The sequence below is a fragment of the Corythoichthys intestinalis genome, chromosome 9 (genome assembly GCF_030265065.1).
Source record: "Corythoichthys intestinalis isolate RoL2023-P3 chromosome 9, ASM3026506v1, whole genome shotgun sequence".
NCBI lineage: Eukaryota > Metazoa > Chordata > Actinopteri > Syngnathiformes > Syngnathidae > Corythoichthys > Corythoichthys intestinalis.
The window spans coordinates 13,797,519-13,822,962 of NC_080403.1; the positions used below are offsets into that span (position 1 = coordinate 13,797,519).

A 25,444-nucleotide genomic window follows, 5' to 3' on the forward strand; every position below is an offset into this window, starting at 1 on the left:
CCAGATGGCCAGAGGGCAGGATGACAACAGGATAGATGAAGCTCACCATTTTTTATATTATGTGTGTGCGCGCGTGTGCCAAAGCTACACAGCTATAAAGAGAGCGTGTATCTATGCAATTTTCCCACTTGATGGAAGAGAAGAAGTGAATCACCCTGACTAAAAATAGCTCCTTGTTTTGGCACCAGTGTCGTGCATTGTCATGGTTATGCTTTGTAACACTTGCCTATTGAGTGAAAATCCTATTTTTTAGGATCACATTCTGAATGGCTATAACTTTAGGTGAATCTAGACACTGTGATTGCTTAGTCTTTTGAATATTTGTATTAAAAATCAAGTCGGTGCCAAAGCATACGACTTGATGTAACCAGGAGATAAGCTTTGTATTTCTACAATGGCAAAATTAGCGCCTAGTTTCAGTTGTTTCCCTAATTGTTATTCCCAACCATTATTCTGTGAAAGATCACCAAGTGTGCCTTGAGATATTACCCAATTTCACTTAATTTGTTTAAAAACTAAAAATACACTGTATTTTTTCTTCTATCAAAGCCTACTGCTACATGTATTCAGGCAAAATAAAAGCCCTACTACTCGATAGCAGCAGGTACAATTGACTTGTGTTAATCAGTTATCAATTTCAACAATCAATACCTGTAGTTTTGTACTCAATAAGCAATTTATTGAAGAAAGATTCCACACTTAATATGTCCAATTTTAAGTAAATTGACATTTCTTTTCTGGTATTATGGTTTGAAGGTAAATAGTCAATGTCTAATCTAGTTGTTTTGGATGTTTTCCTACCTATCTGCAGAGAATGGTACTTGAACGGCAACTACCTTGTGATCATTGTGTCCATCGCTGTGATCTTGCCACTGGCACTCATGAAGCAGCTTGGTGAGTTTATGTATTGCTAATACCGTATTGGCCCGAATATAAGACGGCCCTGATTATAAGACGACCCCCTCTTTTTCGAGACTCAAGTTTGAAAAAAGCCTTTTTGAACACCAAATTAATTTATACAGTAAGTAATTACAGTACATTTGAAACAAATGATTATAACAATATATTTGAGAGAAAAAGCATGTTATTTTTCCTTGTTCAAATCTTTATATCTGAACATTTAAAGAGCATATGACACGAGAAAAAAAGTCTTAAATGGCATTATTATGTGAATTAGAATCATATTTTGAGACGATTCGACTATATACAACAATTTAGAAAAGCACAGATGACGAGAAATTAGTTTTTTAATCTGCCGGTTAGCCACGCCTACCATTATAGGGCTTTAGCGTCCCCAACAGGTGGATGACGTCAGCGGTAGACTGGGCTCATCAGTTTTACTATTCAGCCCATTGAGGGGGAATTATTCAGAACGAGGAAAACGCGACGAAGAGAGCTGCAAAATGTCATTGTTTCTGTCTCTTTACTTCAATATTTTTACAGGATATTCTTTTTATCCAAGTATTTTCCCCAATAGCTATATAAATGGCTTGAGAAGGACCAGTCAGCCCATCGAGGGGGAACTATTCACAACGAGGAAAACGCGACGAAGAGAGCGGCAAAATGTCATTGTTTCTGTCTCTTTACTTCAATATTTTTACAGGATAGTCTTTTTATCCAAGTATTTTCCCCAATTGCTAAATAAATGGCATGTTCATGACAAATAACAGTCTTGTGCTGAATGGAATATGAAATAATAAAAATGCATTTATTCAGGACGACATGGCAAAATTACTCCATAATGGTCAAAAATGTCGACTTCACCTTTACTGTCGCACCTCCCGAACGATATTTTATGACACCTAAATCGGACATATGTCATTTCCCTTCCCCGGCTTCGGAAAATGTAAACAAACCAGAAGCCGTGACAGCTAGCCGACATGCTAACCCGAACCGAGTGATGTTTCAAAGTCTTCGAAGTGGAAAATCACACATAACTATCCTGGATTATTTGACATGACGACCCGGTTGTCGATTGTCTTAGTGGATCGGCAAACCGCCCGGCGGAGAGCAATTTACAGTTCGTTCCCCGGAGGAGGGTGGCTGGATTTGTTGTGCAGCTAACGTGCTGCTGCTAATTAGCATTAGGAGAGCTTTTTACATGCCTATCAATGATCAAACGTAAGTAGTCCTTCATTTAAAGGAAGTTTGTAGTGTTTACTTTGTAATCGCTGTATTCGTATTTGACATAATACAAAACAAGATGTTTACTCACTTCCTCATAAGTCCAATGGTCCCACAGTAAATATCCACGGTGAATGGGAACCTTTTGAAACTCCAAAAAGGTGCATACGCCTCTCCCTCATACAGAATGATTTTTCTGCAGCCGTTTGGCTAGCGTGATGCGAAAAATAAACGTATTAATCCGCAAAATCAGCTGAATCCTTCGTCCTCATACACAACAGTACACTGTAGCGTGAAGAGGACGTCTTCTACCGTACACGTCACAGCGCCCTCCTCCTCAATGCAAGACCGAAGCCGGAAGTCACTCATTTTCATGGCGCGGGATTCAAAAAACTAAATAAAAATAGCGATCGCTTCCACACACATCCAAGCGGCCCATATCATTCAGGGGCATAAAATACCGCGTGTATTATGAAATAAACATGCTTTTTCGTGTCACAGGCACTTTAAATATGTAAACTAAAGTGCAATCACAGGTAGATGGCGAGATAGTGTAAAGCGCTTTGAGCGCCTTGAAAGGTGGAAAAGCGCTATATAAGTATAACACCATTTACCATTCGTAAATGAATGGCTTCTGGTTTTTGAAATGTAAAAAAACCAATCTATTGTGATAAAACAACAAAATTGCAATAACTATCAAAGTGAAGTCTAACTCTGACTGTCGTCTTGAAACAAATCTGAATAAGGAAAAACAGCTGAGATCTGTCATGACAGAACATCGCTTCAATGATATCTGGCGCCATCTAGCATCATGAATAGGGAGAGTAGCTGAGATCTGTCATGACAGAACATCACTTCAATGATATCTGGCGCCATCTAGTGTCGTGAATGGGTATAATGTCTAGACTGCGAATATAAGACGACCCCCTCTTTTTCAGTGTTATTTCAATGCAAAAAACATCGTCTTATATTCGGGCCAATACGGTATAATTTTTAGTATACTGTGTCATCTTAAAACATCTGACATACATAATAGACAGTACAGTGGTGCCTCAAGATATAAGTGGAAGTTATGGTTGTTTTAATAAGGGAACTACCAACCTGCATTTTTTTTTAACTTTATGAATCATTCAATATGTTTTGGTTGCAGTAGGCAAGGAGCACGCCACCTTTGCTCGAAACAGAACATAGCCTGTTTCAACAAGGGTCTCAAGCATAACATAGCATCTAATTCTGCAAGTTACACATGACGTGTCCTGAAAGTGTCCGAACACAACTTTACTTTATGATAAGTAATTGAATACAATGAAAATGAACATTTTGCTATTTCTGATGTGTGCAACTTGGCAGTTTGGAGGCAGTTTAATACAGTCATTCAGACACAAGGAAGAGTAACACAACTACTGTGAGTGACACAACTACGGCGAGTAACTGACTAAGGAGGTGTTACATGTGTTTTTTGTAAAGGAGAAAGAATACCATAATTTTTGGACTATAAGCCGCTAGATTTGTCCCTTATTTTGAATCCTGCTGTTTATAGTCCAGTCAGTCTTATTTGGTGGTTTATTTGGGTTAATAGGTAACACTTTATTTGACAGTGGTGTCATAAGACTGCCATAAGACTCCATTATTTTAAATTACACTATCATGGGCATTAATGAATGCTTATGACAGTTGTCATTTAGTGTCATCTGGCAAAATATGTCACTAACTCCGTTTATGTCTCGCTTGGATCATTCACATCCTTTCAAAAGTGAGATAATTTGCCAGATGACACGAAATGGCATCTGTCATAAGCATTCATTAATGCTCATGGCAGTGTCATGTCAAAGTTATGATGGTCTTATGGCACCACTATCAAATAAAGTGTTACCAAATACAATTACTAGAAACTAATGAAACAACTAGAACAGTAACTGGAAGAACTAATACACACAGAACATGAATTTTGATTGTTATCTGTAGTGCTGCAATGCATGCTAGGAGGTATGTTGGACAACAACAGCGTTGACACACAGGTGGCAGCAGAGGTTGACTGTCTCCCCCAAGAGAGCAGTGATGGCCAAATGAAGCTTCTTGAAGCAATGAAGCAATGCAGCCAATTGGTTCAAAGCTTCATGGGGTTCATTTGGTCTTATGATAGTCTTATGATGCTGCTGTCAAATTAAGTGTTACCAATTAATATCTTTAGGTGTAAATTACCCATGATACAGTGAGGACAGCTGCTGCTTATATTCCATCGTGGTTTATCTATGAACAAATGCCTTTTTCGTGTCAAATTTGGTGGGTGGCGGCTTATAGTCAGGTGCGCCTTATAGTCCGAAAATTACGGTATAAGCCTGTTATTGTTCTATCATACTTGTGTTGACACACCATATGCGCGCAAGTATCTTTTAGCTAAAGTGTTAACCTCTCCCTTAGTGCTATTCGTTAGACCAGTGGCATCAAACATATGCCCTGTGTGCCGGAAGCGGCCTGCCAGGGGGTCCAATCAGACTCACGGGGTTGGTTTGCCTGACAAACAAGATTGCGTGCTCTTATTTTGACATTGGCGCCATAAAACCGTAGATTTGTGATATATGTGATCGAGTGTGCTTGCTACTGTACTTGGCTCACTTTCGTGTCCACAGCAATATTCGTTCATTCTCTTTGTACCAGTGAAAATGGAATGGATGTCTAGCACCTTCATTGGCAGCTAATGAGTTGATGAAAATGTCCCAAAATCAACAGGAAGTGACGCCAAATCAGCAGGAAGTGGTCTGGAGATGTCCTAAAAATATACAGGAAGCAGCCCAAAAAACCAACAGGAATGATACATACTTAACAGGAAGTGACACGAAAATATCTTCAAATTACATGTGGGTGAACAAAATTATCTCATTGACAACGAATAGACGTCCAATTAACTTATTTATCCAGTGCCATTGATGGCGCTTGACGTCCAATTCATTTTGACTGGGAAGGGGCGAGTGAACCTTCGAGTAATGAACAAAATTACCCTTCCTGTCAAAATGAATTGGACGTCGAGCGCTGTCAATAGCAGCCAGTGAGTTAACTTTTTTGGCCAAAAATAAATTAGTCCGGCCCACGTGAGATTTAATTGCCACAAATGTATCCCGTGAACCAAAATGAGTTTAACACACCTCTGTTAGACCACCTATTGTATCTTGTATGATTTCTTAGCATGCACCTGAGCATATTTTATTAAAATCATCAATGTGGGTCTTTCAGATATACAATTTTTAACTGTCTTGTTTTGTCTAAATCAGCCTGAAGCCTTTTTAAAAATCTGGAGAATTGTTCACGATCTGCCAAACTGTAGCTTGCTTTTTCAGTTCATAACATGTTCACTGCCATACTGCCAAGATATTGCTCGTGTGTCAAAAGTCCAGATATTTATCCGAAAGTAGCTCATAGTTAGAAAAACTTCGGTCACGCCTATCTCAAGGCAAAAACACGATTAAGAGGGGAAACAAGTTGTATGGTGTGGATGAACACTTCAATGTGATTGTGTAAACACTACAAGAATTACATGCACTGGAAACAAGTTTACAACACTATCACTTTATTCATTTATGTGCAATGGCATAGCCTGACGATAAAAGAATATAGGGCAGCATTGTAAAGTAGTGTGCTAGAGTCAGTAATGAGCTCCTTTTCCCAGCGCATCAAATCAGTAGGGAATCTAATATTAGATTATCTTCGCTGTCAGACAGTGAGGAAACATTACATGTTTGGCCTGAACATTATTGGGGGAAAAAACTATCATTGCAGTTTTTGGGGGGGGTTGCGATTTAATTTGTGGTTGCCTTAGCTTTCTCCACAAATTCCGTAAACATGCATTTTAGGTTAATAAAAAAAACCTCTCAATTATACTTAGGTGTGAATGTGAGTGTGTATTGCGATTGTCTGGCGACCTGCTCGTTGCCGAAACATCAGTTGGGATAGCCTACAGCTCACCTGTAATAAGTAATAAGTACATGCGCTAGAATATTGTTTTTCAACTAGTGTGCCGTTGCACACCGGTTACACACCGAAAAGATTGTCAGGTGTGCCGCGAGAAATTATCCAATATCGCATTAAAAAAAAAAAAATTTTTTTAACGTCGTCGGGCGGAGTTGCAGAAGGAAGGAAGGACTAGATAGAAGGTTTCGGTTGTATGCAAATGAGGGAGGTATTGCTCGTGTTGCGTTCAAGAACTGCTCAGATTACTAGCCACCTTGCTGTACTCGACAATGTGGACCCCAGTTTTTTGTCCCAACACATTGTTGCGGACAGCAAGGTGGCCGATAGTTAGAAATCGGAGCAGTTCTTGAATGTGACACGTGCAGCTATCCAACAGCGCCATGGTGCCAAGCAAGCTGAAACGGCATCTCCAAACGAAACACCTGTCGCTTCAAAGCAAGTCGATGGACTATTTTCTTCGCCTTTGTGAAAACATAGATTAAACAGGCAACTTTTTTTGAGAAAAACTACAAAGGTAAATGTGAATGCCCTCAAAGCCAATTACCTTGTTGCTGAACTTGTTACTAAATTCAAAAAGTCCCACACTGTTGCAGTGACATAAATGCTACCTGCATGCAAAGCCATTGTCAGCGAGATGCTCGGCCCTGATGCGGTTAGACATTGCTAAAGTCCCCCGTCTGTTTTTTCTCAGCTTTTCAAGCGTAACTGCGATTTTAAAAAATTAGGGCTGTCAAAATTATCGCGTTAACGCGCGGTAATTAATTTTTTAAATTAATCACGTTAAAATATTTGACGCAATTAACGCACATGTCCCGCTCAGACAGTATTCTGCCTTTTGGTAAGTTTTACAGCAAGGTTTTTTGTGCTGTCTAACAGCGAACTCTTGTGGTCGCTTTGCGACATGGCTTATTGCTTTCTTGCCAGTTCAATATGGCTGCACGACGTCTCGGGCTGACGCCTACGTTGTAATGTTGCGCTTATATGATCCTTGGACAAGATTTGTCCCTAAGTATGGTTGTTGTAAAGAATGTACATATTATGTTAGTAAGCGAAATGTTATATTTTTTGTATGAGACGCTTTTTGTTTATGTTTAGTGAACCTGTATAGCGTGCTAAGCTAACGTTGGTGCTAATGCAATGCTTGTGTACTTTTTTTGGTAGTTTCACTACGGTCTAAAGAGGACAGTGGTTTGAGGCCATTTTATTAATAAATCAGATGAAAAAGGAAGAATTCTGATTGTTCAGGCGTCGTTCACTAGCTGTCTAGCTTTGGAAAAAAGTAGACGCTTCGGAGTGAGGACAGCATAGACAGATTTAAATGACAGTAGAGTGAAATGCCCACTACAGTCCTTATGTACTGTATGTTGAATGTATATATCCATCTTGTGTTTTATCTTTCCATTCCAACAAATTATTTTGCAGAATATATATATAATTTACTTTCACTTTAACAGAATGTTAATAATGTTAATGCCATCTTGTTGATTTATTGTTATAATAAACAAATACAGTCCTTATGTACCGTATGTTGAATGTATATATCCATCTTGTCTTATCTTTCCATTCCAACAATAATTTACAGAAAAATTTGGCATATTTTATAGATGGTTTGAATTGCGATTAATTGCGATTAATTACGATTAATTAATTTTTAAGCTGTAATTAACTCGATTAAAAATTTTAATCGTTTGACAGCCCTAAAAAAAATGAAAGAATAAAAACAGAGACAAAGAGCTGTTGAAAAAGAGCTTCTTGTGTGTCTTCAATTCTAGCCAGCATATCAGCTTTGTTCATCTAAATAGGCTCAAGTCACACTGAGTTAGAATAAATATTGAGAAATTATTGGCGTGACTCAGAAAAGGTTGAAAAACACTGCTCTAGAGAAAATGGATGGGTGTGTGTGGGGGTGGGGTGGGGGGTCACCTCATTCGTTAAAAGCTAAAACCGGTTATATTGTACTATTTCACAATATTACCCTTATTTCCCCTATGATTTCACAGATAGAACCTCACAAGATTCACTGATGGTTTTGGTTCAATTGATTTTGTAAACTCTGCAATTCATAATTATACAATAAATAATGCTAATAAACTGCTTTGTTTCAGGGTATTTGGGATATACAAGTGGCTTTTCCTTGAGCTGCATGGTGTTTTTCCTCATAGCGGTAAGTCTAGTCTAATATTTCGTCACTTAAGGATAAACATAAACATAGTCATAAGAAGAGTACATGCTGATGCACCGTGATCAGCTTGTAATAAGATTGGCACATTGACCTTCCCACCAGCTCTGCAATATTCTCTTGCACTCTCCCGGCTCGCTCTTTGCATGCTGCTGTTCCAGGCTACGCTGATTGTCTGACTTTCACTGACCTACTTTTGGCTGTGCGAGCTGTAATCCATGAATTACTCGCTCTCTTTCTCTCCCTTTCTCTTTGGGCTATACTGTCTGCTCAATATGCAAACTGCATCTTCTTTCAAGGTGATGCGAGTCTGTTTGCACCTCTGCAGGTTATCTACAAGAAGTTCAATGTACCCTGTCCATTCGTGGACTTTGCCATCAATGGCACTGCCGGTGGCCTCCTTAACATCACTGATCCCGGTGGAGAGGGTGACCCTTCCTGCGCGCCAAAAATGGCCAACCTCAACTCCCAAGTAAGGTTCAGGCATGATCGCTCCTCCAGACTGCCACTGAACACCACGCACTTGTGTCATCTCCGGCATGCTGCCAGTGACATCACAGTCCTAGCATGGTCACATTTGGCTTGAAACACTATGGCACCCTGTGTGAGAGGGAGGTGTTCATTAAAATGTAATGATAGACAGATAAATTCAATCAAAACTGGTCGGTTACTGCTGAAAAATGGGGGTGTAAATCATCAATTTCATGACAATACAAGACAATAATGATTCTTCTAGACAATTTGGACAATAATACAATATTTGCTAATGTTAGCAAGTCTGATACAATTCAAGTGAAGGGCTTACGATCAATTTATTAATTTGTACTTTGCTAGTGATAATTTTCAGAAAGTTGAATAAAAACCAGTCTTTTTAATGGGAGATCCTACAAATTTTTTAAACGAAGACGACAATGATCAGTGTTTTAATTTGATAAAGATTTAATTGTGCTTAACCAATCGAAACTGTGTATCGATCCGGGTCATTACGTCCCCACACTGCTAAGACTTAACGAGATAGCAGTGAGAAAGGCTTGTTCACTTTTGGGAATATAAAAAACGTCTGTGTCAGAAAATTTTGTCTTTCTTTAACCGTTTCATTCATTACAATCAAAGTATGACTTGTGACCTACTCACAATTCTGAAGGTCTGGAACTATTATTTGAGCCAATCAAAATAGATTGAAGAATGAAAAGCTTTTATGTCACTTGCATCAACAGCATAGGTTCAAAGAAAAGACTGTATTAACTAGGGGTGTAACGGCACACAAAAATCTCGGTTCGGTACGTACCTCGGTTTTGAGGTCACGGTTCGGTTCATTTTGGGTACAGTAAGAAAACAAAATGCAAAATATAAATGTGCTAGTTCTTTATTACACACTTTTGTGCTTTCAACAATACGAACATTAGCCTATACAAAGCGAGAATTCTGCTCAAAAATAGAAAATACAATATTCTGAAATGTAGATATTTTGAAAAACTAATAAAAATAAATAACTTTGGCTGAGACTTTTTCTTTAAAAAAAATCTGATGTGCAAAATTGAACAGTTGCAACACTGAACAGTTTCAAGTTTCTCATATAAACTTTATGACCACAGCCTCGAAAAGTAAGGGTTATTTAGGGCTGTCAAACGATTACAATTTTTAAATTGAGTTAATCACAGCTTAAAAATTAATTATTTGTAATTAATCGCAATTCAAACCATCTCTAAAATACGCCATATTTTTCTGTAAATTATTTTTGGAATGGAAAGATAAGGCACAAGACGGCTATATACATTCAACATACTGTACATAAGTACTGTATTTGTTGATTATAACAATAAATCCACAAGATGGCATTAACATTAACATTCTTTCTGTTGAAGACATTTTTTTTCTCTGCAAAAACAAACACACAACAGAGCCTTTGAACAGTAACTGAAACAGTATTATTTATAATGTGTGCAAAGTGTGTGTAGTGTAGAGATAAATGTGGCCCTCTTCCCTACTCATCCTCTAGCCAATCGCTGAGGCAAACCAAGTTATTTACATTTTCTGAGAGTTGTTCCATCTATATTCTTTTTTAATTTGACTTCCCCACCTAGAGGGCCAACCTGCTTCCATGTTTAGATTTAACCGTTACCCACGCTGCTCACTTCACTTCTGAGTGGTGCGACAGCCCTGGCCGTTTAATTGTTATCTTTTTTGAGACTGTCAGTCATATGATCGCCGCGTCCGGCAGCTGGCTGCCTCCCCTCCCAACGTGGCGTACTCTGATTGACGCCGGACGGGCAGACGACGTCACCGCCGCTGATGGGCCACCCAAACTAGCTGCTGTCTGACATGTATCCTAATGCAGCGCTTTGTTTACATTTGCGGCAATAACAACACTTGCTTTACGGCAGCTAATCCGATACACGGTAGTACTATTAGGCCGTGTGTGTTGTATTGTGCCTGAGTCTTGTTAACCAAATAAAGCCAGCGTTAAAAAAAGTCATCTGACTGCTCGTCATTTTACAGTCAACACTCTAAGAGTTCGCAACTACGCATTTGACAGCGTACGTGCCGCGTACCTCCTCGACAGCTGTTTGCTCGCCATTCATTCACCTGTGCATTTGATCGCTATTTTGTTACACTCCAGCTTTTTCGGTGAGGTATTTTGTGTTCATTCGTTATTGGATCGTTTTTGTTCACCACTGTAAATAAGAGCACCGCAGCAGTAGAGGTAAACTGCCGTTTTCGTTCAACCCGTTTTGTTTAGTGTAGAAGCCAGGGTAGTGGCTGGAACGTTTTTTCTTTTTTACGATCAGGGTTTACTTAGCGGGTGGGGTTCGAGTGTAGTTCCATTTTGTTTGTTGTTTTGGCCTGGGCTTACGCTGAAGCCAGCTTCTTCCGCATTTTGTATATGTTGTTCATTGCAAGTTCGACTTGTGTGAATAAATTTGTGTCCACTTGCAACTTGTGTGCGTGGCTCGTTTTATGTTACGCCTTTTGCGAGCCATCCGTGGGACGTAACAGTGGGATTATGGGATGCATGAGCGGGCATTCCGCGCTTGGGGTAAATGCATCAAATATTTTAACGTGATTAATTCAAAAAATTAATTACCGCCCGTTAGCGGGCTAAATTTGACAGCACTTTACATTACGTCAGAAACTCGTTCGGTACGCCTCCGTTCCGAACCGAACAGCCTGTACTGAAACGGTTCAATACAAATACATGTACCGTTACATCCTTAGTATTAACTAATGACGCATTTGCTAAAAATATGAAAGTTTATAAAGTTAGTCCTCAAAATGCTATTGTCAAATGTAAACCAAAAAATGAAGGCACAACATCAATTATTATTTATGATTACCACAGTTTGAGCTTGCTACAGAGTGTGTCGTTGTTGGCCTTCGTAATTCAGTGAGAAAAAGTGAAAGAGCGATAGGGAAAAATGTCTAACTTGACAACTAGCGTGTGTGGAGGGCCTTCGGGCTTGCGAGGTTGCCAGAGGCTTTGAGCAACTACTAATATATTATCACTGATTAAAGGTGGTTATGCATAGGCAGAGGATGTAGAATACAGGTAGTCCCCGGGTTACGAACGAATTCTGTTCCTACGCTGGTGACGTAACCCGAATTTCCGCGCAAGTCAGAATTAACCCCTTAAGTACCACTAAATACTCTTTAAATCTCATAATACGGTGGGGAGCAGAAGAATTTGCATCCCTTGTGATTTTGCAAGTTCACCCACTTAGAAAATAGGTAGAGGTCTGAAATTTCAATCATAGATGGATTTCCATTTATAGACATCATCTAAGAAAAAAAAAATCCAGAACTCACATTGTATGATTTTTCAATAATTAATTTGTAATTTACTGGGGTTCATATGTGTTTGTACTCCTGAGAAAATCTGTGCCAATATTTAGTGCACAAGCCTTTGTTTTCAATTACAGAGGTGAGACGCTTTCTGTAGTTCTTCACCAGGTTTTCAGATATGGAAACAGGGATTTTGGCCCATTCCTCCACACAAATCTTCTCTAGAACTGTCAGGTTTCGGGGCTGTCGTTGAGAAACACGAAGTTTAAGTTCCATCCAAAGATTTTCTATGGGGATTGAGGTCTGGACACTATCTAGACCACTCCAGAACCTTAATAGAGTTTCGGATCATTGTCATGTTGAAAGTTTCAGCCACGATTCATCTTCAAGCCTGTGACTAAGGGAAGGACGTGGTGGCTCAAAATCTGACCATTCATCCTCTGCTTTATACAGTACAGCCCCAAAGCAAGAGGCTTCCACCCCATACTTCACAGTGGGGATGGTGTTCTTGGGATTGTACTCATCCTTCTTTTTCTTCCTCACACGAAGAGTAAAGTTTGCACCAAAAAGTTCTAGTTTGGTCTCATCTGACCACATGACTTTCTCCCATCACTCCTCTGCATTATTCAGGTGGTGCATGGCAAACTTTCGACAGGCCTTCACACGTACTGGGTACAACAGGGGAACCTTCTGAGCAATTCATGATTTTAAAACATTGCCCCGTAGTGTTCTATTGACAGTACCCTTTGCAACTATGCATCCAGCTCTCTTCAGGTCTAGTTGTAGGTGTAGTTCTAGGCTGAGCTCTCACTTTTGTCATCATGAGTGATGCTCCACAAGGAGAGATTTTACATGGAGCCCCAGTCCGAGGTAGATTATCAGTCATGTTTAGCCTATTCCATTTTTTAACAATTGCTGCAACTGTTGATTTGTTCACACCAAGAAGCTTTCCAATTGTCTCATAGCTTTTTCCAGCTTTGTGGAGCTCAACAATTTTTTTCTCTGGTGTCTTTCGAAAGCTCTTTGGTCTTGCCCAAGGTAGCAGTTGGATTATGACTAACTGTGGGGTGCACAGGTGACAATAATAAGCTCAAACTGGTGGTGGGTGGGTGGTTTTCTCAAAGGTAGACTGACAACTCTCTGAGTGTCATAATTATTGCTGATTCCCAGTTGTGCAAATATTTATGAAGCCCAGTAAATTACAAATAAATTATTTAAAAATCAGACAATGTGATTTCTGGATTTCTTTTTTAAATTATGTCTCTATGAGTAGAAATGCATCTATGATTGAAAGTTCAGACCTCCACCTATTTTCTAAGTGGGTGAACTTGCATAATCACGAGGGGTGCAAATACTTCTGCTCCTCACTGTAACTATCCCACCACATGCATTATACTTCATTGTACTGTTCTTGCCAAGACGTTGGAGCTAAGATCAAGATAGACGGCGAGCTTATCACCCGGAAACAATTAGCTCTCCGTCATGTGTTAGGCAGAGCAACAGCCAGCAAAGCGCAGAATTTGTGGTTAGACGCCTGGGATGGCGCTGCTGTATCTGTGGTGACCTTTTGGGGTTCATTTTCAGACTGCCTACACCATCCCCATCCTGGCCTTTGCCTTTGTGTGCCACCCTGAGGTGCTGCCCATCTACACAGAGCTACGCAAGTATGTGCTTATGATGGAAAGAAAGCTTCACTCTATCAATGTTCCACTGAACACACAAGAGGGTTTCAATGTCGACTTTGTGTTTGGCTGATTCTTTATTTGGAAATGTTTTGGCACTCCTTTAATCTCCTGGCATGTGGTTTGTGTAACGTTTGCTGCAAAACACAGTGGAACCTCCAAGGCCGAATGCTATAAAATGTGATCGTTCATAAACGCACGCTTTTAGTGTCAATGACTGCAAGGTTCACTATTTAATATAAACTTACAAACAAACGTTATTCTTTAGTATTTAGTAGGGCGATGATTACATATGCTTTGTTGCTATTTGAGAAAGAGCACGTGGGGGCTCAGAAACCCACCACTGCTGTCAATTACTGGACACTTGTTATCCCTCTCAATTACATGTCTGTCAGAGTGAGAAGTTCATTTTGGTTTCCAGCTGTTTACTTCTCTTTGTACTTGGCATTATGAAATACAACTTAAAACATTGCTAGGCCAATAAATAAACATTTCCAAGCCATCCATCCAGTTTCTATACTGCTAATCCTCTTCTAGTGCCTATATCAACTGCTCACCACATCACCAGTCAATTGGAGGGCATATATGAAGACAGATAAACATTGATAATAGCATTTACTCCATGAGTGAGTGGAAATCGAGCCCAAAAACCGACGAATGAACAACTATACAGTTAGTGAAACCAAAGTGCTTGACTTTAAATGGCATGAGGGGGAAAACGACTTTTAAATTGGGAAGTCAATCTTTCTGACAGAACAAAAAGTGTTTGACTAAGGAGGTTCCACTAAACAAAACCAAAGGCTGCAAAAATGTTCATGCTGCTAAAGCTAGTTTACTCACTGCTTATATTTAGTATTGTGATGATGTAAGTGTATGTTTGTGTGTGGGATATCACATGGCTATATCTCTGTATTTCAGCCCCACCAAGAAAAAGATGCAGCATGTGGCCAACATGTCCATCGCAGTCATGTACGTCATGTATTTCCTGGCTGCTCTTTTTGGATACTTGACCTTCTATGGTGAGGAATGTTAATCTTCCTCCCGCTGCAGAATATGCATTGCAGTTTACCTCATTTAACCATTTGTATGATTAATTATGGCATGTATGTTTTGTATTGAATATACAAGTTGTTGTCAGTTTTCGACTGACACAGTGGCCTCACTCAAAAGGGCATGATTCTCATGCTCAGATAATTCTAGTGTTACTCTTACTGTAACTCTCAAAATCACATTTTGATGGTTTTGTTTTAGCGCTTGATTCAGTCCCATACTGGCCGGTAGAGGGATCTCGGAATTTTCTGTCGAGACCTGCACTTCAAATCCATTAATGTGATTTTAAAGAAAAACATTTGAGAATGAAAAAAACAACTAAATATTTCCTTTGTGTGTGTGTGTTATTAACATTCCATCATCCCTGTAAATGATTGAACCAACATAAAACTTAAAAAAATTATTATTATTATTATTTTTTTAATATCACCTTTTTGGTTTGTCTCGGCTGGTCTCTGTCTTGTTCTCGATGATTTCGGGTCTCGGACAACTCTAGGTACTGCCATGCATACTGTATTTAATTTCATAGTTTTATATTTATGGCCAGGACTGTTTGCTTATATGCATATGGTGGAAAACACAGACAAGACTGAAAAAGCAGTTTCTGCTCTTGCACTCCTCTTTAAAAGAAACTGCTGTATTTTAAGCCAAAACAACTGTTGTGTTTGATAGAACAATATGTCTATATGCTGGCATAGCAGATTCATGTCCCATTGAGCCCCCGAACTATTTTTATTTTTCTACGTTTTACCCTGAAAACCCCCGTTTACAGACGTTGTGCAACCGCTTTTGTTTCAACCCAGCCATAAAACAAAGGTAGTTAATTATATTTATTATTCAAAATGTCTGTCGTTTTTAGCTTAGAATCATTAATTGATGTCCATATTTCGTTTAAAAAAAAAAAAAAACGAATTAAAAAATTATTTACTCATATATTTTAAACTTTTTAAAAAATTATGTCACAATGAAAAAAAGGGTGTCTGTAAAAGTCACGGGTATCTACCTCATAACTATTGCTTAATTGTATTTTTTTTGTTACTCTCGCATTTTCTCCGATATGTTAGATGATAAATAATCGATCCAAACAAAGAAAAATTGAAAAAAGAGTTTAAAAGGGTAAATATATGAAAAAGAACATCTCGACCACTCCTTGACGTCTACGATTTCTGCATCGCGACCCTTGTTATATTGCCATGTTTCACCCATAAAATCCCCAAATATCCAGCTGTAGCCATTCACATCTGTATCTTGACACTCAGTGATACATGCGACATGGAGTTTTTTGATCGAAACAAGGTAAGTATGCGATAATATCTCGTTAAAGTTGTGGCGTCTGTAATTCTGCTCTCGTGTGCTCTCACCTCCAGATAGGGTTTTGCTGTTCAAAAAACATTTTTGATTTTGTTCAAAATTTTTCTTCCCTCAGAAAATTGAGATTTTAAGCTTTCCAATGATGTACCACATACAGTGCCTTGCAAAAGTATTCGGCCCCCTTGAATCTTGCAACCTTTCGCCACATTTCAGGCTTCAAACATTAAGATATGAAATTTAATTTTTTTGTCAAGAATCAACAACAAGTGGGACACAGTCGTGAAGTGGAACAATATTTATTGCATAATTTAAACTTTTTTAACAAATAAAAAACTGAAAAGTGGGGCGTGCAATATTATTCGGCCCCTTTACTTTCAGTGCAGCAAACTCACTCCAGAAGTTCAGTGAGGATCTCTGAATGATCCAATGTTGTCCTAAATGACCGATGATGATAAATAGAATCCACCTGTGTGTAATCAAGTCTCCGTATAAATGCACCTGCTCTGTGATAGTCTCAGGGTTCTGTTTAAAGTGCAGAGAGCATTATGAAAACCAAGGAACACACCAAGCAGGTCCGAGATACTGTTGTGGAGAAGTTTAAAGCCGGTTTTGGTTTTAAACATCTCAAGGAGCACTGTGCAAGCCATCATATTGAAATGGAAGGAGCATCAGACCACTGCAAATCTACCAATACCCAGCCGTCCTTCCAAACTTTCTTCTCAAACAAGGAGAAAACTGATCAGAGATGCAGCCAAGAAGCCCATGATCACTGTGGATGTACTGCAGAGATCTACAGCTGAGGTGGGAGAGTCTGTCCATAGGACAACAATCAGTCGTACACTGCACAAATCTGGCCTTTATGGAAGAGTGGCAAGAAGAAACCCATTTCTCAAAGATATCCATAAAAAGTCTCGTTTAAAGTCTGCCACAAGCCACCTGGGAGACACACCAAACATGTGGAAGAAGGTGCTCTGGTCAGATGAAACCAAAATTGAACTTTTTGGCCACAATGCAAAACGATATGTTTGGCGTAAAAGCAACACAGCTCATCACCCTGAACACACCATCCCCACTGTCAAACATGGTGGTGGCAGCATCATGGTTTGGGCCTGCTTTTCTTCAGCAGGGACAGGGAAGATGGTTAAAATTGACGGGAAGATGGATGCAGCCAAATACAGGAACATTCTGGAAGAAAACCTGTTGGTATTGGCACAAGACCTGAGACTGGGACGGAGATTTATCTTCCAACAGGACAATGATCCAAAACATAAAGCCAAATCTACAATGGAGTGGTTCAAAAATAAACGTATCCAGGTGTTTGAATGGCCAAGTCAAAGTCCAGACCTGAATCCAATCGAGAATCTGTGGAAAGAGCTGAAGACTGCTGTTCACAAACACTCTCCATCCAACCTCACTGAGCTCGAGCTGTTTTGCAAGGAAGAATGGGCAAGAATGTCAGTTTCTCGATGTGCAAAACTGATAGAAACATACCCCAAGCGACTTGCAGCTGTAATTGGAGCAAAAGGTGGCGCTACAAAGTATTAACGCAAGGGGGCCGAATAATATTGCACGCCCCACTTTTCAGTTTTTTATTTGTTAAAAAAGTTTAAATTATCCAATAAATTTTGTTCCACTTCACGATTGTGTCCCACTTGTTGTTGATTCTTGACAAAAAATTAAAATTTTATATCTTTATGTTTGAAGCCTGAAATGTGGCGAAAGGTTGCAAGGTTCAAGGGGGCCGGATACTTTTGCAAGGCACTGTATGCATATCGGACAATTTTAAAAGGTGGCCAAATTGGGGGTCTCAGAGCGGAACTTCAAGTCACCTGAGTGTTTTCCGCCATATCTAAATCTAAATTTATATGCAAATGGAACTTTGTGTGTGTGTGTGTGGGGGGGGGGAGGGGGGGTCGTGTCTGCGTGTGTGTGTATGTGTGTTCGTTCCCTATTGACTCCAACAAAAGGCTTGACCGATTTTCTTTAAATTTTACACATTTGTACTATAAGCGTCTGCAAGTGTGCTTACCGTGGTATCAGAATTTATCTGAACCTTTTGGAATTTCTGACATTTCTGCATAAAATCACCATAAAATCTGATCTCTGTCAAAATCACACAGATGAAAAAACTGCGTCAACTAAAACCAACCAAACATATATAGGTTTTCACATTTTAATGAGGATCGGGGAAATAAGTAAGTGAATCCTCTGCCTAAGGAGACTTAAAGCGCATTTGAAACCAATTTTTACCAAACAGTTTAAGTCAGGTGTGTACCCAATCACTGATGAGTGGTTTAAAGCTGTCGTGCCCACTATGAAATACACACCTCGTAAGAAGTGCCTTGATGAAAAGCATTGTCTGATGTGCATCATGGCTCGGGCTGAAGAACAGCGACCTGGATTGTTGATTTGTATAAAGCTGGGAAAGGATACAAAGCCATCTCTAAAAGTCTGGATGTTCATCACTTGACAGTCAGAGAAGTTGTCTAAGAATTGAGAGAGTTTGGCACTGTTGCTTCTCTCTCAAGGAGTGGCTGTCCACCAAAGATGATGCAAAGAGTTCAGCGCAGAATACTCATAGAGGTAAAAAAAGAACCCTCCAGTGTCTGCTAAAGACTTACAGAAATCACTGGCACAGTCCAATATCTATGTGCAACTATATGTGTTATATTAACTATATCAACTATATGTCAAACTATGGCCAAGAATTGTGTTCATGGGAGGACTCCACGGAGGAACCCACTGCTGTAAAAAAAATTGTTGCTCATTTAGTGCTTGCAAAAAGGCACTTGGACACTCCACAGACGTTTTGGCAAAAATACTTTGTGGACTGATGAAACCAAAGTTGAATTTAGTAACACACATCAAGTGTGGAGAAAAAATGGAACAGCTTACCAACATCAACACCTTATCCCCACCGTGAAGCATGGTGGAGGCAGCATCATGACTTGGGGCTGTTTTGCTGCCTCAGGGCCTGGACAACTTGCAATCATTTATGAAAAATGAATTCAAAGGTTTATCCGGATGTTTTGCAGGAAAATCTGAGGCTGTCTATCAGACAGTTGAAGCTAAAAAGAGGATGGATGCTGCAAAAAGACAATGATCCAAAACACAGAAGCAAATCAACTTCAGAATGGTTTCAGAAGAACAAAATACACATTCTGGAGTTGCCAAGTCAAAGTCCAGACATGAACCCCATTGAGATGGTGTGGCATAACCTAAAGACAGCAATTCATGCCAGACACCCCAGGAATCTGACTGAAGTCCAGCAGTTTTTTTAGACAAGAATGGGCCAAGATTAGTCCTGATCGATGTGCCAGACTGATCTGCAGCTACAGGAAGCATCTGGTTAAAGTTATTGCTGCCAAAAGGGGGGCCAAAAAATATTAAATGTGATGGTTCACTTACTTATTTTTCCTTATTCTGACATTGTTTGCATACTATCCTCATTAAAATATGAAAACTTCATAAATAAATTTTCTCCCAAAGACTGGAGTTTTTGGAGTTTTTCCTTGCCGACATGGAGGGTCTTAGGATGGGGGATGCCCAGGACTTGAACTTTATGTATTCATCTTTGTTGCTTCATTTGCTGTTTCTGATTGTGTATCATATTACCTCTGCAAAGCCCTTTGAGACAACCTTGTTGTGATTTAGGGCTATACAAATAAAATTGAATTGAATTAAATGATTGGGTGTTTTTAGTTAAAGCAGACACTGTATTTTCCCTCTGTGTGATTTCGACAAAGATTACATTTGATGGTGATTTCATGAAGAAATGTGAGGAATTCCAAAAAGTTCAGATACTTTTCCATACCACTGTAGATAGGTCTTGTATTGTAGTACCAACGATAAGTATAGAAAATTAATAATCGAAAAAATCGGATTGCAGAAGGAATGGCCCGATTTTAACCAAATTTGAAACACTCATACATTGTGACATCAATCGTGTTTCTCAGAATTTCCAAGGTTTCAGAGCTGTCAATAGTGCAGAAAATCAACAAAATCCCAAAACCGGTATATTACGGTTGCCTCCAAACTGTATGTCGGATCTTAACGAAAATTGGCAGATTCGTTGTTTGGGTCATCGATAGTCACCATGGAAATTTTCACACTGGCGCGCCCCAAACCCTAACCCTAAACCTAGGAATGAGGCAAAACTGACATGCTCGGGTGTCCAACGTTTTATTAAAACTTCAACCATTTTTCATGGGAGCAAAATTAAGCAACTTGTGGCCCAAGGTGGTAAGTGTGTAACCACTGGATTGGTGACCAAAATCATGGGGAAGTCCTGATTTCGAGGTTTGTTATGTGTGGATTTAACAAACCTTGGCCCTGATAACCTAGCACAAGTGTACTTCTAGTTTACTATGACTTTAGCTTTAAGTGGAGGTGAGTGATATACTGTATATGGATTTAAATATAGAGATTGAACCCTGTCCCTGAATTAAAGCGAAGACCTCTCATCAACTGCTGTAGAAGTAATTAATACATGAATAAATACTGTAACAGGGCTGATGCATCATTGCCATCTAGGGTTCACAGTAGGAAAATGCCTATCAATTGAGCCATGCTGATGTCACTTAAATCAATTTAGTATTTTGTTTTAAATTGGTTCATTAATACTTTTATACTTTTTATTGATTGTGTCATTGAGGTTTTAAATACATATTGATAAATTAAGATTTTTTTCAATTGTTTTATCTAAATTTTGGTAATAGAAATCTAGTAATTTCACAAAACACACATCAACATTTGTAAACAAATATTGCTACTCAACTCAGAATAATTACAGTGTTTCAAAATGAGTAAGAATTATTGAAATATACAATTTTAAATTATTTTACATACACATTGACAAATTTTTCAACCTAATTTTTAACTCTCTATTTGTTTACCAATTATTATAAAGATACGTGCCATGTTTCATTTTTGGATTTTTTTTATCATTCAGGCGAAGTGGAGGCCGAACTGCTTCACACCTACAGTCGCATTGATCCATACGACACGCTGATTTTGTGTGTGCGAGTTGCCGTGCTTACTGCCGTCACACTCACTGTGCCCATCGTGCTCTTTCCCGTAAGTATACAGTAATTGATGTTTAACACATTAACAATGCCAGGTTACAGTATAACGTGATTCCCCGCCATTTACGGGGAGAGCGTTACCGCGGACACTGGAAATATAATTAACTCAATACAGTGAAAAATCACATTGAATTTATAACCTTGTGAGGGTTCTATTAGCGACGTTGATGTCTTCATTCAGTTTGTCGTTTCTCTCCTTCCATCAGGTGCGAAGGGCCATCCAACAGATGATGTTCCCAAACAAGACCTTCAACTGGCCACGCCACATTGCCATTGCCTTCACTCTTCTCACGTTCATTAACTTGCTGGTCATTTTTGCCCCGAACATCTTGGGCATTTTCGGGATTATAGGTAGGCAAGCAAAGCAAATGTGAAAAATCAACACGTTCACAATCTTAAAATTGATGTAAAATTCTGGATTTTTAAAATGTGTATTTTCAGGTGCCACATCCGCCCCTTGTTTGATCTTCATCTTCCCTGCTGTCTTCTACATTCGTATTGTACCCAAAGAAGAGGAGCCACTGCGCTCAACCCCCAAAATCCTGGTGAGAAACCCAAATCGAGTTATAACGTTGTATGCTGTAAATGGAAAAATCACTTTACTGTTTTGGTTTACAGTTTTACTCCAGACAGAGAAAATAAAACAGCCCCGTCTCTAGCCTCAATATACAAACTGGATGATTAAAAAGAATAAACTCATTTCGTGACGCCGTCTTTTGGTCCCACAAGTGTTTAATGGGGCCTCGACAATTATGCTCAAACACCTTCCAAGATCCTTTCGATGAGTGAATTGCCTGTATTTACCCAATGTTTAAGGTCATTGAGGTTTGTGGTTAGAAAAGGAACATAAACATGATCTTTCATTCATCGCTACAAGGAAGAAAAACAGACATGGGGGAAGTTTTGGGATCTTGTAGGCCAAAAAAAGCATGAACTACAACAGCGTATCTGCGGGGTCTTAAAAAGCCTAAAAAGTTCATTCCAGTAGTTTGAATTGAAGGCCTTACAATGTCTAAAATTCTCCCAAAATGTCATAAAAGGTCTTAAATACAAGTTCGAAAGGTCTTAAACATATATTGACGTTACTTTTATTTATTACATGCATAAATTTCACTCTCGCTTTTAAATGTTTTGATTTTTGAGGACGCTATAATGTAACTATGAGGTGGCACTACCAGTGCTGCTTGGCCAGACTTTATCGAACACAAGCAGGTTTTGCTGTCCTCGAACAGTTGCGTGTTGACATCTTAGTTAGCATGGTCATAGCGGAGAAAACTCAGCAGAAGCGATTTACAGTAGTTACCAGTGTTTTTTTCGTCAGCGACGACAATAACGAAAATATTTCGTCAATGAGCAATTATTTTCATTACGATGACGTCACAACGACGCACTAAAATCATGTCTTGGGAGACTAAAACATGACAAGATGGATGCCAGTTTTCGTCTGACGAGAAGAGAACGAGATGAAAAGTTGCCTTAGTTTTCGTTATAAGTTCACAATGTGTGACATTTGCTTATCGTGTGTGTGGTTAGCACGCATTTTTTCATGGGACGTGCTGCGTCAAGCGCCCCCGCCCCACACACCGGTGAGTAAGCGTGTGCCCATTCGAGGCTCCTTTTGTGAAACGTGTTAGGTGCTGCTTGGTAAGTTTTGCTTATCTTGGCTAGATCTGCCATGTTGCTTTCGCCATTTAAGGTCTGTGATGAGTAACGCTCGAAACTAACTTGTAGCGTTAGCATACTGTTTGCATTAGCATAGTGTTTGCGTTAGCATTAGCATTTACTGCGGTGAGTGTCTTCTTAAACTCCTGAAAAACGTTTTAGATACAGTTCGTAGCGTCCAGGTGAGTTTAATAAATTGTAAATAATGTGCTGTTTTTTCTGCTGAGTGTGTATTATCATCCAGGCATTAAAATCTCTCCCCTTTTGGCAAAATTCGACGTTTTTAAAGTCAAAAAGGGTGACCTATGTGAATTGTGTCGCTCCGAGGAGAAAATATTTGGGGGGGGGGGGGGTTGGGGGGGTCAGACGCATGGTATGAAAGCGAGGAAAGCGGCACAAAGCTAAAAAAGCGCATCAGAGTGGCCAAAATATTGACTTATTTCAACAAAACAAAGAAGGTTATCATGTTGTGTCCTGTCTCTTCAATGCCAAGCTTGGCTGCACGTCGCCGTGAATGAACACCTAAAGCGTCGTCACCCAGTTGTAATTTTGGAAGACGACAGGAGACAATTTCAAGCTGGTAGATTGTAAGTGCATCTAACTAACGACATGTTTTATTGAAGTTGCTAAGCCAGTCGCGATACACAATAAGTCCATTTATCGCACGGTAAATAAAAATGAGGGCGGTAATTGTCACGGCTGCGTTTTATCGTTGCGTGCGTGCGTGCATACATTTGTGCGTGCATGTACACATTCGTGTTGATAGCATATGAGACTCCAGTTCTTTTCACAGATGTTTATTGGTCATCACCACGCCGTAGAATTAAAGTTCATACAAAATGAGGAAACACATGTATACTAAACACTGTAAACGTTAGCATTGCTACATTGAAGCTAAGTGGGAAAAAAGACAACCTACTTAAGCCTGCTAGAAAACATTGGCAGTCTTCTCCAAAATGCAAACTTGCGGTTAAAAGGTGACACTTCAAACATGAAAAATTGCTGCTTAACCGCATTTGCAAACGAAAAAAATGAAAGAAAAGAATGATTACTGACACCACATGCAATGGCAAAAAGATCTTTTTTTGCGGAGTGTAAAGCTTCCTGTTAGCGGTTTAACGAACATAGGCCTACTTCCGGTGAACATTTCAAAATAAAAGCACGTCATGTTCATCATATAAATAACGATTTCTGGAATTAATCCCACATACTTCAGAATTCAGATTCTACATTAAGAGTAGTTTTAAAAGGACACCCTTTATGAAAAATCTGATTGGCAATGAATAATTATTATACTACTATTATATATAGTAGTATAGTATAATATTAATGCTAGATATTTTTTTTAAGAATTGTTATGAATTATGTTGGAAAGGCGAAGTCTGCGTTCTGAATCTGTTTACATTCCATTCTTTTGCACAAGTTAATACTATGAGCATTTTACCTCTTTGGTTGTTTGTGGTTTATAGTTGTTATTTACGTGTTTATTTGAACTTTGATAAATAATTTAAGTGTACCAAAATGTTTTTGTGAATTAATAAGCATCATCAAAAATTTCATCGCTAAATTAATAAAAAAAAAAAAAGGAGGGGGGAATTATTAGATTAGTCAACTAATCGTAAAAATAGTCGGTGACTAATCGGGAGAAAATTAGTCGTTTGGGACAGCCCCAGTTGTACAGTGTACCGGGACATATATCCTCCACATGCTTCTCACCTTACTTACTTACTTACTGAATGCTCATGACAGATGTCATTTTTTTATTTTTACATTTTTTTTTTTTTATTTTCCCTTCAGGCCTGACAAATCCAAACAAACATACAGCATTTATATGTGTTTACAATTAATTAAACCCGAAAAGAAAAGGACTGACGGGAGAAGCCAAAGCTTATTGAAACCCGTCCCCAGTAAACCATATAGGACGCAGAAAATATCGAATATCAATTTTTAACATTCAGATTTCGTAGTGATTACAAGTTGTTTTTTTATTTTATTTTAGTTTTTATAGTAACCATCCCCTCTGATTGTTTATTTTCCCAACGGAGCTCAGGAAAATGCATCCTTCGCTTTCGAGTGTCTGTGAGTGTGTGAGCATTAAGCGTCATCTGGCAAATTATGTCACGACTCCACTTATGTCCAGCTCGGATCTTTAAAAGTGAGATAATTTGCCGGATAACACTAAATGACATCTGTTATAAGCATTCATTAATGCTCAAGGCAGTGTCGTGTCATAATTATGATGGTCTTATGACAGTCTTATGGCACCACTGTCAAATAAAGTGTTACAAAATACCATAACTAGCAATGTATAAAACAAGTGGAACAGTAACTGAAGAAATAATTATCACAGAACATGAATTTTTTTTTGTTATTTACATCTGTAACGCTGCAATGCATGCTAGGAGGCATGTCGGATGACAACACTGTTGACAGCAGGTGGCAGCAGAGGTTGACTGTCTCTGCCAAGGGAGCAGTGATGGCCAAATGAAGCTTCTTGAAGCAATGAAGCTTTGCAGCCAATTGGTTAAAAGCTTCATGGTGCTTCATTTGGTCTTAGTCTTATGATGCCGCTGTCAAATAAAGTTTTATCAGTCAATATCTTTTGG

General features: G+C 39.1%; 1 protein-coding gene across 3 annotated transcripts in view; it reads left to right on the forward strand.

Moving 5' to 3' along the window:
- LOC130921426 (sodium-coupled neutral amino acid transporter 3-like) overlaps positions 1-25,444 on the forward strand; it is a 91,232-nt gene that overhangs the window by 60,958 nt on the left and 4,830 nt on the right. For all 3 annotated transcript variants that reach the window (XM_057845306.1, XM_057845305.1, XM_057845307.1), the window contains 8 exons: positions 812-894; positions 8,196-8,254; positions 8,598-8,741; positions 13,634-13,713; positions 14,650-14,750; positions 21,044-21,168; positions 21,383-21,527; positions 21,618-21,721. In XM_057845306.1, coding sequence (XP_057701289.1) covers positions 812-894; positions 8,196-8,254; positions 8,598-8,741; positions 13,634-13,713; positions 14,650-14,750; positions 21,044-21,168; positions 21,383-21,527; positions 21,618-21,721 — 841 coding nt within the window. The remainder of the gene's footprint in view (positions 1-811; positions 895-8,195; positions 8,255-8,597; positions 8,742-13,633; positions 13,714-14,649; positions 14,751-21,043; positions 21,169-21,382; positions 21,528-21,617; positions 21,722-25,444) is intronic.